The sequence below is a fragment of the Lagenorhynchus albirostris genome, chromosome 20 (assembly GCF_949774975.1).
Source record: "Lagenorhynchus albirostris chromosome 20, mLagAlb1.1, whole genome shotgun sequence".
NCBI lineage: Eukaryota > Metazoa > Chordata > Mammalia > Artiodactyla > Delphinidae > Lagenorhynchus > Lagenorhynchus albirostris.
The window spans coordinates 9,890,485-9,903,519 of record NC_083114.1 but is presented as its reverse complement, the minus strand read 5'-3'; the positions used below and the strand labels follow the sequence as shown (position 1 = coordinate 9,903,519).

At 56.0% G+C, this 13,035-nt stretch overlaps 2 protein-coding genes across 3 annotated transcripts; one reads left to right on the top strand and one right to left on the bottom strand.

The window, feature by feature from the left end:
- Nucleotides 1–106: 106 nt before the first annotated feature.
- On the top strand, nucleotides 107–5,151 carry SPAG7 (sperm associated antigen 7). The gene is made up of 7 exons (XM_060135601.1): nucleotides 107–720; nucleotides 3,280–3,347; nucleotides 3,584–3,672; nucleotides 3,814–3,898; nucleotides 4,149–4,238; nucleotides 4,338–4,494; nucleotides 4,609–5,151. The coding sequence occupies exons 1-7, from the start codon at nucleotides 636–638 to the stop codon at nucleotides 4,716–4,718; spliced, it is 684 nt and encodes a 227-aa protein (XP_059991584.1). The 5' UTR covers nucleotides 107–635; the 3' UTR covers nucleotides 4,719–5,151.
- An 802-nt stretch (nucleotides 5,152–5,953) lies between these two features.
- ENO3 (enolase 3) lies at nucleotides 5,954–10,868 on the bottom strand. Of its 2 annotated transcripts, none has more exons than XM_060135598.1 (12): nucleotides 10,799–10,868; nucleotides 10,077–10,163; nucleotides 9,736–9,831; nucleotides 9,527–9,585; nucleotides 9,286–9,355; nucleotides 8,755–8,888; nucleotides 7,637–7,859; nucleotides 7,348–7,545; nucleotides 6,945–7,146; nucleotides 6,410–6,518; nucleotides 6,192–6,250; nucleotides 5,954–6,105 (listed from the first exon to the last, which is right to left on the bottom strand). In XM_060135598.1, exons 2-12 carry the CDS (start codon nucleotides 10,159–10,161, stop codon nucleotides 6,036–6,038), a joined length of 1,305 nt encoding a protein of 434 aa, XP_059991581.1. In that variant the 5' UTR covers nucleotides 10,162–10,163; nucleotides 10,799–10,868; the 3' UTR covers nucleotides 5,954–6,035. The 2 variants fall into 2 exon arrangements, with proteins under 2 accessions (XP_059991581.1, XP_059991582.1); XM_060135599.1 differs by lacking the exon at nucleotides 10,799–10,868 and adding an exon at nucleotides 10,756–10,780.
- Between the last annotated feature and the right edge of the window lie 2,167 nt (nucleotides 10,869–13,035).

Genomic DNA, 13,035 nt, shown 5'->3' with positions numbered 1-13,035 from the left:
CTTCCTGACTTGCCTTATTTATTTGTTCGATGCGTCTCTGAATGTATCCGCCTCGGTCCCACCTCTGCCTTCGCTACGCGCACGCCCCTCGTGTTTCAGGGCTGACCGTGCCCCCACCCCGACTCCGCATGTCTGCGTCTGTTTTCTCCCTTTCTGGCCCCGTCTTCCCCAGTCACCCCGACCGACTCTGGCCACCAACCTCCGGGCCAAAGGGGGGTGTATATAGGAACGCGTTGCGGAGTCCCGCCCCGTCCCCGAGGGGAGGGGGCTTGTACATAATGTAACATACAGAGTATAGTGAATAATCTATTTAAGGCGCCGCAGGGAGGCCTGCACGGCCGGGCTTGTGGCTCCAGGCGCGGCGGGTGCCTCCTGCCGGCTCCACAAGCACTTTCTACTTGTGCATGGGCTTGGTTTCTACGAATTGCCATTAAACATCGCTGCACCAGCCAGCCTCCGGCCTCTGTCTGCGGGGGGCGGGGCCTCGGCCGGCGGGAGGCTGCGGGCGCGCTGGGCAGGGATCTAAGCCGCGCCGGGGCGGGTGCGTGGTTTACCGCCTCCGACGTGTTTCCGGCCTTAAAGGCATTTTGCCCTTCCCTTTAAGACGCGCCGCCCCCCTCTCAGTCACTCCCAAGATGGCGGACCTACTGGGCTCCATCCTGAGCTCCATGGAGAAGCCACCCAGCCTCGGTGACCAGGAGACTCGGCGCAAGGCCCGAGGTGAGGATCCCAAATTCACAACCGGCTTTCTTCGCCCGGTTCTCAGGACCGCACTCCTACCCCTTTGGACGACCCCGCCTTCTCAACCTTGAAAGACCCCTCACGGGCTCCTTCAGAGACCCCCCGAGTCCCTAAAAGGGGTGCCATCTCGCCCGCTGTTCTTAGCGGACGATGATTGGCTACCTGAAGCCCAGCGCCAGGCCCCTGGCTCTTTCTACCTTGGCCTTCCGCAGTCCTTGTTTTCAATTCGCCGATGGGCCCGCCTGTCCGCCGGTGGCGTGCTCTGATTGGTAGACTGCCTTCAACCCCACCCAACCCCTTGGTTTTCCTCGGCCCGCCTTCGGATGGGGGGGGCGAGTTCGACCGCTCGGCCCCGCCCACCTCCCGGCGCTCGAGTCCCTGAGCCTCGTCCCCTTCCGATTGGATTCAGGACACGCCCATCCGCAGTCCTTTCTCCCCTATTGGCCACCTCAACTTAAAGGTCTACCTATTAAGTTTTGTTCGACCTTCCTCTTAGCCCACCCTACCCTCAGCACCTCTAACTGGCTGCTGGGTGCTTTCAGCGCTCTTATGCCCCGCCTACTTGGGGCCGCCCTCCAACCTTTCTCTCATCTGTACCCTTAAATTCCCGAGCTCCCCGGGCGGGTCGTGAATGTTGATTGGAGGGATGAGAATGCCCCTACCCGGTCCGATTGGCCATGGTTTCCCCGCCTGTGTTCTCCGAGTAACTTCCCAGCAGGAGGCTCAAGTTGGGCTGCAAGCTTAGGGCGCGGCCCGCCGGGCGGTAAAGGCCTCTCTTGCTCGCTTTGCGGAGTGTGAATGAGTCTGATAGAATGACTGACTACCTTGCGGAGGACACCGGCTCCCCACCCGTCCGAGGGAGGCCAGGGCAGCCTGGGTGCCTTCAGAGGGCTCAAGTGCTGCTTAATATCGAACTAACATCCATATTTACTGAATGGTTGCTAGGGGCCAGGGTACCCTCAAGGAGCCCACAGTCTGGAGTATCGATGAAATGCGCATTGATGAAACGATCACACAGGAGTTTAATAACCAACTTTATAAGTGCTCTGAAAGAAAAATAACTGTTATGAGAGGGGCTACCTAGGGGTCCTAACCTAGTCTGCAGTGAGCTGAGATGTGAAGAATAGGTAAGTCAGTAAGTGAGAGGGGAGCACAGTGCTCCAGGCAGAGATTTGAAAGCTCTGAGGAAGGAGGGAGCATAATGGGACCTGGGAACTGGAATTATTTAACACCATGACTGACTAGGTGGGTTCACTAGCGGCCGTTGACAGACTAGGAAGCTGAAGTTCAGAGTTTAGTCAGTTGCCTGCCGTTACACTGTTACTAAGTGGTGGGGTTTCAAACCCATGTGTGACTTTTAAGTCTATGTTCTTAACCATAATCTTACGCCACCTCCTCAGATGCAGAGAGATGATTCATAAGCCAGTTCGAGAACAGTCAGTGACCAATATAGGGTGTGCTGATGGTCAGAGTCCTTGAGGTGGGAGAGAGGGGAGCTCCTGAGCTGTCGGGGCCCTGGGGCCACAGAGAGTAACTGGAAGGAGATGAACAGGGTCTGTAGCTTCTGGGAGCTCATAGTGGGGTAGGGAGGACAAAAGTTACACTCTGTTAGCTCTCAGCACATGCTGTAGTGGGTGTCAGAACCGAATGTGCTTGGGCCCCAGAGGAGGAAGTGAGTAACTGACTCATGGTGGATCTCAAAGTTTGCAAGAGGAGGAAGAGCATTTCAAGCAGTAGGAACAACATGTGCAAAGACATGAAGTAATTAAGAAAATGGGAAGAGGTTCAGTGCAGCTGAAGGAATTCCAATCCTGTGGAAGAAGTGGGCCTTAAGGATATAAAGAATTTGAAATGGCGGAAGAGAGAAGAGGGGACAGTGAGACCCAAGGGTAGGGAGTTCCCTTTACAGCTCACCTCAGACACCTACACTCACAAAGGAGAAGAGTGTCAGACTGGCCATTTCAGCTTCATCTTGGCTGTAGAAGTAAAAAGTGGGGGTACGTGAGCCACGGCCGCTGGGCCTGCGCGTCTGGAACCTGTGCTCCGCAGCGGGAGAGGCCACAACAGTGAGAGGCCCGCGTACCGCAAAGAAAAAAAAAAAAAGTGGGGGTGTTACACAATATAGGAAGTTAAATACAGACAATGATATGATAAGCTCCTTGAGGCCAGGGCTCGGTTTGTTCTCGTTACCACCCCAAGTGCTTTATAGTTCTTGGTGTGTCGCAGGCATTAAATGTTTGTTAGTTGGTTTCCCCAGTGGGTTGGGAAATGGGGTTGAGCATGATTCTAATCTTTGTTACTCCCACTAAACTGTGAGCTCCTAAAGGGCAAAGCTATGTCTTAATCCTCTTTGTACTCCAGGTCCTAGCACAGTGCCAGGTATAGAGGAACTATCAATAAATGCTTGGCAAATAAACAGTAATCCTACCTTCCTAGCCTGACACCCTCCCAGTGGACATGAGATCCCTTTTGAAGCTTTACAAACTCTCCCCACCCATGCTTCCACCCTGGCCTCATGCTGCCATTTCTCACCCCCAGAGCAGGCAGCCCGCCTGAAGAAACTACAGGAGCAAGAGAAACAGCAGAAAGTGGAGTTTCGTAAAAGGGTGAGAACAACTGGAGAGATCAAAGGCAGCCTCAGAAAGGACTTCCAATAAGTTAGAATTGGAAGGTTGAAGAATCAGTGTGTTTGGAAACTGTCTTGAGAGAGGTGAAACCCAGAAGCCAGTGGCACAGCGGCTGGGAAAGGCGTGGGAGGCCAAGGCCTGTTGGCCCGGCGGGGGAGAGGGATATTTGGGTGGGGCCATCATCTCATACCTTCTTCACTTTTCCCTTTACCAAGATGGAGAAAGAGGTGTCAGATTTCATCCAAGACAGTGCGCAGATCAAGAAAAAGTTTCAGCCGATGAACAAGATAGAGAGGAGCATACTGTGAGTGTCTCTGGGCTGGGGAGGCAAGAAATGGGTGACCAAGGAGGCATGAAAGGGCCAGACAGGAGAACCCTCCAGAGGAGGACGCTGGGCCCCCTCGTGGCTCTACATAGTCTTTCCCCTTCGCTCCCCCCTTCCCAGACACGATGTGGTGGAAGTGGCTGGCCTGACATCCTTCTCCTTTGGGGAAGATGACGAATGTCGCTATGTCATGATCTTCAAAAAGGTAAAAGGGGGACCTCCCTGGTGATCCAGTGATTAGGACTCTGAGCTTCCACTGCAGGGGGCACGGGTTCGACCCTGGTTGGGGAACTAAGATCCTGCGTGCCACGCCGCACTGCCCCCCAAAACAGGTAAAAGGCCTGAGTTCCCCGCTGTCTCCTCTCTCCTTTTCAGCCTGTGCCCCACGCTGGGGGAGAGGAATGAGATAAAACATGTATGTGGAACCTTGACCCCATCATCTCCTTCTTTCCCAGGAGTTTGCACCCTCCGATGAAGAGCTGGACTCCTACCGTCGTGGCGAGGAGTGGGACCCCCAGAAGGCTGAGGAGAAACGGAGGCTGAAGGTGAGTTACGGCTGGCAGTTCCTGGGGCCCTGCAGCCCCCCACCTGGGAGGGGTTGGGGTCAGGCCCTGAGCTCTGGTGCCCCACCTTGGCACCCCTAGGAGCTGGCCCAGCGGCAGGAGGAGGAGGCAGCCCGGCAGGGACCTGTGGTGGTGAGCCCTGCCAGCGACTACAAGGACAAGTACAGCCACCTCATTGGGAAGGGGGCAGCCAAGGATGCGGCCCACATGCTGCAGGCCAACAAGACCTACGGTTGTGGTGAGGCCGCAGTGGGGGCTGGGAGGGCAGGGCAGAGGAGCACTGGATGGGGGGAGGGGAGGGAGGCTGAGGCACAGGGCTCCTAGGCCCTCCCACCCTCCCCTCTGCCCCCAGTGCCTGTGGCCAACAAGAGGGACACACGCTCCATTGAAGAGGCCATGAATGAGATCCGGGCCAAGAAGCGTCTGCGGCAGAGCGGGGAAGAGTTGCCACCTACCTCCTAGACACCCCAGCTCCCTGGGGCAGGGCAGAGGGCAGGGAGGGACGAGGCTGCTGCTATTAGAACCCATCCTGGAGCCCCACCTCTGAAGCACCTCCTAACAGCTGTCACTCAGGCTGGGGGAAGCAGGTGTTTGATTTGTCACTGTTGGAGAGAGAGAGAGAGAGAGAGAGAGAGAGAGAGAGAGAGAGAGAGAGAGAGAGAGAGAGAGAGAGAGAGAGAGAGAGAGAGAGAGAGAGAGAGAGAGAGTGTGTGTGTGTGTGTGTGTGTGTGTGTGTGTGTGTGTGTGTGTGTGTGTGTGTGTGTGTGTGTGTGTGTGTGTGTGTGAGTGAATGTACAGGTGGGTATTTAATCTGTATTATTCTCTGTTCTCCCTGGAATTTTCTTCCCCATGGGGCTGGGGTTACTTTACATTCAGTAAACACTGTTTGACCCAATGTCTTGGTTTGTTTGAACAGAGAAAGGTGGGTTCTAGAGAGGAAGAGAAACAATTATAGATTGAACAGTATAAGATTGTTTTTGTGGGCCAAAGATGGCGAAATATTGGCACTTTTGTAGAAATTTATGAGATAGTATTTTAAGAGCACAGTCACTACAGCCAAATGGCCTAGGTTTGGATCCTGGCTCTGCCACTTACTGTTACCTTGGTTAAAGTATTTTACCTTTTCGTGCCTCAGTTTCCTCACCAGTAAAATGGGGATAATAATGGTAACTATCTGATAGGACTGTTTCAAAGATTACATAGGCTGGTGTATGTCAAATATTTAGAATAGTTTTACATCCTCCAAGCTCCATGGAAATGGTAGCTGCTCTGGTTACACTCTCATCCTCACCAAGCTCTTCGATTTCATAAGGATGAACACTCAGACTTAACACTGCAGTGCCCTCTGCAGACTTCAACTTATGGGCAGGTCTGATCCAGCTTCCCCCTCATGGTGATGTCAGGCCTTGGCCCCCCACCCTGCTCCCCTTCTCTGGAGCTGGTTCAGTGTTCTGTCAGTTCCTCTTCAGCTGCATTTCACATAATACACCTGCTTCCCCCAGCCTCCTTCCATATTGTGAGCTTTGTGGTTCTAGATCCAGCCCAACTTTCTCTCTGGCCAGTCCCTCACTTCCTCCTTGTCCCAGCAGGTTCCATGTCCGTTTTCCCTTCCTGCCCCTACTTCTTCACCTCCTGTCTCATCCAGCCCAGAGACCAGCGTCTCCTCCCTCCCTCCCACAAACGAGCAGGCCACTGCCTTGGTTGGCACCAGTGTTTATTTCAGGAGGAAGGGCTTGAAGGCCTAGATCTGTCCCGTGGAATCCTGGGGCCTCCAGCTTCTCACTTGGCCTTTGGGTTACGGAACTTGTGTCCAGCAAAAACAGCCTTGTCCCCGAGAGCCTCCTCAATCCTGGAAGGCAGACAAAGTCAGGGCTGTGATATTCCAACCCAAGAGCCCTCAGCTCCTTACACCCAGGCCTACTGCACCCACTGTACCTCATGAGCTGATTGTATTTGGCCAGACGCTCTGAGCGGCAGGGGGCACCAGTCTTGATCTGAAGAGGGAAGGGGAATTCCAGGAGTTGCGTGAGACCAGGGACGAGGGATTGGGCCTGGCCCTGAGGGAGCAGCCTGTGGTGGCATGCAACTCCAGGGCAGGAGGCCAGGGATCCCAAGAAAACTCAGTCAGTCGGCAGAGGGGGGGCCATGAGTACCTGTCCTGTGCAGAGCCCAACCACGAGGTCAGCGATGAACGTGTCCTCGGTTTCCCCGGAGCGGTGGCTCACCATCACCCCCCAGCCGTTAGACTGAGCCAGTTTGCAGCTAGGTGGAGAGGACACTCAATAAGGTCCGGTGGGACCTCCTCAGTGGGAAAGCCAGGCGCTAGGTGGGGCTTTTCCCTTCTGTTTTGGGGAGTGGGAGATTTGAGGGGAGGGTGATGACTAAGTTCTTTGGGAAGCAGGAGAGAAGGGGAGATTCTTGATCTTGAATTTGGGCTCCTGAATGCTGGTGGGAAGAAGCAGAATCTGGGAGACAGGGATGGCATAGGGTCGGGGTGGGGATGAGGCATGGCAAGGCAACAATGGCAAAGCTCTTGGGGTGAGGTCAAGAGTTAAAGCCTTGAGGTTGAAAGCGTGGGGTGGGTCAGGAGCCAAGGGGAAGTCAGACTTGGAGTTAGTGGGCAATACTGTAGCTGGACTGGGTATGGGTGGAGGGAGGCCATGACGCCCCAGGGCCAGAGGCACTCACGCCTGGATGGATTCGGTCACTGAGCCGATCTGGTTGACCTTCAGCAGCAGGCAGTTGCAGGCCTTCTTCTCAATGGCCTGGCTAATCCTCTTGGGGTTGGTGACTGTGAGGTCATCCCCCACGATCTGGATGTTGACCCCCGAGAGGAATGAGGTCCAGGTAGCCCAGTCATCCTGGTCAAAAGGGTCCTCGATGGAGACCACTGGTGGGAAAGGGGAGCAGATTCAGGTTAAAGGTCAGAAGGGCCTCACAGGGGAGTGACAGGTCAGAAGAGTTTGGGTGGAGATTGCAATGGCGCTAAGGATCGGAAAGACTGAGTTGGTGGCAGTGGAGATGCCGAAGCCAATGTGTAGGGCAGCTGCTGGAGACTCAAGCAGGAGCGATGGAACATCCAGGGTCTCACCAGGATAGTTCTTGATGAAGCTCTTATACAGCTCCCCCAGCTTCTCCCCAGTGATGTGCCGTGCGGGGTCATCAGGTGACTTGAAGTCAAGATCATACTTTCCGTGGCGATAGAACTCAGACGCCGCCACATCCATGCCAATCACCACCTTGTCGGGGTAACCAGCCGCCTGGATGGCGGTCTTCAGCAGCTCCAGGGCTGGGGGAGGGAAAGAGAGGACCTGAGGCTCCGGTGCCCCCCGTCTCCATGGGAACCCAGGGGTTCTGCCCCTCCGAGTGCTCACACTGACCTTCATTGTTCTCCAGGATGTTGGGTGCAAAGCCGCCCTCATCACCCACATTGGTGGCGTCCTTCCCATACTTGGCCTTGATGACCCCCTTGAGGTGGTGGTAGACCTCAGCACCGATGCGCATGGCTTCCCTGAAGGATCGGGCTCCCACGGGCAGGATCATGAACTCCTGCATGGCCAGCTTGTTTCCAGCATGGGAGCCCCCGTTGATCACATTGAAGGCCTGAGATGGGGAGAGGGTGCTTAGACCTGGGCATCGATGTGGAATCTTGGATCCCCTACTTACTGAATGGTCTAGGATGAATAATTTTACTCCTCAGAGACTCCTTCCTCATTTCCATAACATGGGGACACCACCTGCTTACCTGCAGGATCTTATGTGTTAAATTAGAGCGACTGGATGTAAAGTTCTTCGCCTGTGCCTGGTGTGGCAGCTAACACTGATTGGCATATGGCACTTATTACAGGCCAGGCACTGCTCTAAGTGCTTTACGTATATTTTATTGGCTCATTTCATTCTCAAAACTACCCTGTAACTAGGTACAATTTATTATCCCTCACTTTACAGCCAAAGAAACTGAGGCACAGAGAGATTAAATAAACTTGCCTAAAATCACACAACTAGTAAAGGGACAAAACCAGCATTCGAACCCAGCAGCTTGTCTCCAGAGCTCAGGCTCTTATACAATCTAGCCAGTAAGTAACAATAAATGGTAACATTATTATTGCAATGAAATTCAAAGGATTTCCATAAACAGCAAATTTGGTTTGATAAGTATTAAAGAAGATACAAAAATAAAATGCTAAGATCTTTGCCATGAAGAAGCTCTCAATCTGATTTGGGGTTGGGGCACAGGGCAGAATGAGAAATTGGAGTTACTGAGCCTGGGATTGGAATGTGAAGGAACCCGGTTACATCAAGGGAAAGAGGCAGAGAGAGGTTAAAGGGAAGGTTTGGATTGTGGGAAAGGGGGAGGGCTGGACCGCAGCAGGAGAGGTTCCATTTCAGAAAACCATTTCTTTGGAGCTGGGTCTGAAAGGTGGACTTTCCACGGGCTGCTTCTGCCCTCCCTGCTGGGTGGGGTCACCGTGGGATGCGGCGGGGCAGCTGCACTCACAGGGACCGGGAGGATCAGGTCTGGGTTCCCGGCGAGATCTGCAATGTGTCGGTAGAGTGGGACCCCCTTCTCAGCTGCTCCGGCCTTGCACACGGCCAGGGACACACCCAGGATGGCATTGGCCCCAAACTTGGCTGGAGGAAGCAAGTACAAAGAAAGTGTGAGAGCGTCTCACACAGGGTTTAGGGTCAGCTCCTAGAACATCCCTTCTGGTCACCCCAGAAAGAATCCAGAACTCCAAACCACTGGGCACTGAGTTTGTTAACAGATCTCTCCCCAACAGCCTGAGGTGCTCTGGGAACACCCAGCCCAGGGGAATGTGTCGGCTTCACGGCTGTGTCCACAGCCTGGCCCAAGCCTCGCACAGGGCAGGCATCAGGAAATGCCTGTGCGATGAATACAAATCCAGCCAGTTACAGTGTGCCCCAAAATGCGAGACACAGAAATAATCCTAACCAGACCTCAGTCCGCGGTCTCTCCCCCGCCCCTCCCACAGCCCATCCCGTCCCCTGTCCCTAGCCCTTCACTCACACTTATTCTCTGTCCCATCCAGCTCAATCATAAATTTGTCAACTTTTTCTTGATCCACCACGCTTAGTTTCTGGAAGGGCAGGTTTGAGGAGGGGAGAACAGAGGTTAGATTTCTCAGGAGTCAGGGCATGTGCTGGAGGAAAGAGAAGTGCAGGTATTTGGGGCAGATGGGATGGTTGGCCAAGCCTGAGCTGCTTGGGACTAGGTAGCAGGTGAGGGGGAGACAGGGTCCTCCACTTGCCTTTTCCAGCAGTGCGGGGCCTAGAGTCTTATTGATGTGTTCCACGGCCTTCAGGACCCCTAGAGGCCGAAGCAGGGGGTTCAGATCTTCTGTTCAATTAGGTCTCTTCCCGTGGCCCCCAGCTCCTCAAGAGCTTTGGGTTCCCGTCCTCTACCCTGTGCAGACATCGCATACCACGTCCTGAAACCACCCCCTTGGTCTTTCCTCACCTTTCCCCAGGTAGCGAGATTTGTCTCCATCTCTTAGTTCCAGAGCTTCATAGATACCTGTGGAAGCTCCACTGGGCACAGCTGCTCGGAATCGGCCTGAGGTGGGAGGAATTGGAAGATCACAGAGAGTCAGTCCCATTCACCCCCCCAAAGGACAGATTGTCTCCTCTCTGAGCCCAGGGACAGGAGGCAGTGTAGAGAGACTCGTGCTGCTCCCTGCTGGGGAGCAGGCTGGGAGAGGGGATCCCAGAGAAAGGAGTGGATGTGGCATAGAGTTGGGGGGCAAAGGCAGATGGAGTTGGGGTCTTCCCAGGTAAACCCATTCAATGGGCCTGTGTTACCCTTGGCCGTGTGCAGGTCCACCTCCACTGTGGGGTTGCCCCTGGAGTCCAGGATTTCTCGGGCAAAGATTTTCTGCATGGCCATGGCTGCAGGGCGAGAGGTGTGAGTGAGTGCGGACCGTTGACCCCTTAAGAAACCCGAAATCCCTTGCCCTTTAAGAGTCTTCCCGCCCCAAGAAGGCAGGTGCTGGAGCTAAAAATATCCCACAAAAAGGTCACAGACCAAAGTGGCAGGCGCAGCCCCTCCCCCACTCAGAACAGCTCCCATTCCACTCTCCCGTCTTAAGAATCTGGAGGCCTCTCTTAAAACTCCACTACTTGCTCAACCCCACCTCCTGCAAAGCTGCACTTCTGCCTTCTCCCTCCACCCTCTGGCCAAGTACTCTGTTCTCCACGGATTCCTAGCCCTCGGATGCTCTCCTGTTAGTCTACCTCATTTTCTTGCTCCTCAGCCTTCTCCAAATCCTCAGGGGCCCCAGATTCCCCCACCTGGCTCCAACTGTAACCACGCTTCTCCATCGTCTCTGCCTGCCTCTCTTCACAGTCTCGTTTGTTTCCCTGTCCTTGGGCACCCCCATCCTGCTTGCTCCAACCCCTCCAGGCTTCTCAAGCACCCCCAGTCCCAGAAGGAAAAGAATGCTGCCATTTCCCCCCCTTCTCCAAGCGGCAGCACCCTCACCTTTTACCACCCCTATCCCCCGGGACTGAAAGATTCACCAGACCTGGGATTTCTTCGCTGGGCTCCTGAGTCTAGGTGGCAGCTGGGACAGTGTCAGCTCACCCCCTCTCAGGCTGGGCATTTATCCTCCAGCCACCCTGTACCCCAGCCAGCCCCGCCTCTCACCCTCTCCATCTTCCCCCTCCAGCCCAGCTGGCAGCCAAGTGCCCACTATAGCCTAAAACAGAAGTCTTTGGCCCTAGACACCTGCCCCCTTCCCAAAAGATCAATGACTACCCCCTCCTTTCTGTTCCCCAATAAAAGTCCTTATTTTTAATTCCACTCCTGGGTAGAAACAGGGGAGGGGCTTCAGAGTGGGGGGGTTTCTCCTCTCCCCAGGATTATATTCCTCTTTTGCAAAGGTTAAAGAGGAACTAGTGCCCTTTAGGAAAGGCCAGGGGTAACCTGAGTCCTGCAGGACTGGGGAGGGGGCCTGGAAGAGGGGCTGCAGAAACGACATCCACACGTGCACAGCTCACTTGGAGGGCGGGGGGCTGCCTCTGTCCTCAATGGGGGCAGGGGCAGGGGGTTCTGGGCAAGCTCTGAGCTCTAAAATTGAACTCCCCACTCAGAAGGTGAGAGAGTCTCACCTCTCAGGGTCCCCATTGCGGCATCCCTCGGCTCCACCCCACCCTACCCTCTCTCGGCCAGCAAGGGCAGTGGGGGAAGGGACAGGCTGACGAATTTAGACAGGCCCTCAGAGTTGGCGCGGCGCCCTACTGATAGCGCTAGGACAGCACTTATCGCCCTGCGTGGAGAGTCAGGAGCCCTTTCCCCACCGACCGCGGGCGCTTCAGGTCGTGATCCCAGCCCATCAGTGAACGATGCTGAATCAAAAGTGAAAAAAATGAATGGACGAGAGGAGGGGGTGGCCCTTTCCGAGCGTCTGACCGCCGGGGGCCAGTCAGGTGGTCGGCTAGCAGCATTGAAGGGAAATGGGTCTCTGCACTCGGTGACTCACTCCGCCTCGGCGGGCCTGGCGGGAGTGAGGTCTGCCCCGACTTTGGCTGCAGCCCTTGCCGGGAGCTGAGGGTACGCCCGGGCTCCGGCCGGCCGGCCGGCCGGCGAACGACGGTCATCGGCTTCCCTGCTCGTCGCCCCCGACTCGGAAGACCTTCCCGCCGGCGCCGCCCCGGCGCCCAGTGACTCAGTCCCGGGCTCTCTCCCGAGCTCCCCTCCCCGCCCTGCCTGCCCCACGGTGTGTCTCCCAGCCCTCACCTCAGGATCCCTACCCCCGGTCTTCCATCTCGCCCTCCCCCCTCTTATCTCTGGCCGCTCCCTCTCCGGAGATTTCCACCCTGGGGAAGGGGGTGCGGCAGGCCAAGGGTCAGGAGACGGCGCGGGGGGGGGGGGAGCGCCGCCACGTGCCCGCATGAGGCCCCGCCCGAGCCGCCCAGTGACTCAGCCACCGCGGCTGTCGAGGAACACGGGTTCGGGGAGCGTGGATGCCCCTGGGGTTCGGAGTGGCCGCAAGGGCACCACGTCCGCTGGCGAGGACCCGAGAGGACCAGAGCCCCTTCCCGCCCGGGAGGCGCCCCTCCCCCGAGGGACCGGAAGTGGCCAAGCCCCTCAGCTGCCCGGGCGGCCAGCAAGGGCTAGTTCACCTAAGCAGGCCGCGGGTCCTGCCCCACCCTCTTCCCGGTGGGCGGTGAGTGAACTAATCGCACACAAGTTCTTACCATAAGTTTTACTGAAAAAGGAGAAAAAACTTAACGGGCCAACGTAGAAGGGACTTTCCCCTTCTTGAAAAAGTTGCAATCTTGAAACCGCTTAGTATTCTTCCGCCTTGAAAAATAAGCCCGCCCGTCTCGCCCCACGGTCGCTCCGTGACCTCTGCAGAGACGGGCCAAGGGGCACGGCCGGTGACCCAAACTGCTGACCGGGGGACGGGCGGAGCTGTGACGTGGGGGTGAGGCCTGAGGCTGGAGTTGATCCAGCGCGACGGATAATCCCCTGGAGTCGAGGTGGGCTCCAGCCAGTGCCACTTGTGCCGACCGGGTAGATGCTGGGGACAGAAGTGTCCCTAGTGGATGCCTTCAACTCTGAAAACGGCCGGGGTATTTTGCCAAATTTCCCTTTACTCCCTTATTTCTTGAATAAATAAAATCAAGGGGGGGCAGAAGCGGTAATGCGCACGCCTCGCCTCCGCCCCTTCCGCCCGGCGGGAGACACGTCCCCGGCCGGCCTTCCTTCGCAGGAGGTCCAAATCCGTCCCGCCCGGTGCGCCCGGGCGTGCGCCCG

Bases quoted from the DNA above. Each gene is read 5' to 3' on its own strand.
- SPAG7 (XM_060135601.1), top strand. From the start codon at position 636: ATGGCGGACCTACTGGGCTCCATCCTGAGCTCCATGGAGAAGCCACCC. The intron at 3,673-3,813 runs GTGAGTGTCTCT...CCCCCTTCCCAG, and splicing joins AAGATAGAGAGGAGCATACT to ACACGATGTGGTGGAAGTGG. The intron at 3,899-4,148 runs GTAAAAGGGGGA...CTTCTTTCCCAG, and splicing joins ATGTCATGATCTTCAAAAAG to GAGTTTGCACCCTCCGATGA.
- ENO3 (XM_060135598.1), bottom strand. From the start codon at position 10,161: ATGGCCATGCAGAAAATCTTTGCCCGAGAAATCCTGGACTCCAGGGGC. The intron at 9,832-10,076 runs GTAACACAGGCC...CTCCCACCTCAG, and splicing joins GGACCTGCACACGGCCAAGG to GCCGATTCCGAGCAGCTGTG. The intron at 6,519-6,944 runs GTGAGTGCCTCT...CTCTCCACCTAG, and splicing joins GTGACCGAATCCATCCAGGC to CTGCAAACTGGCTCAGTCTA.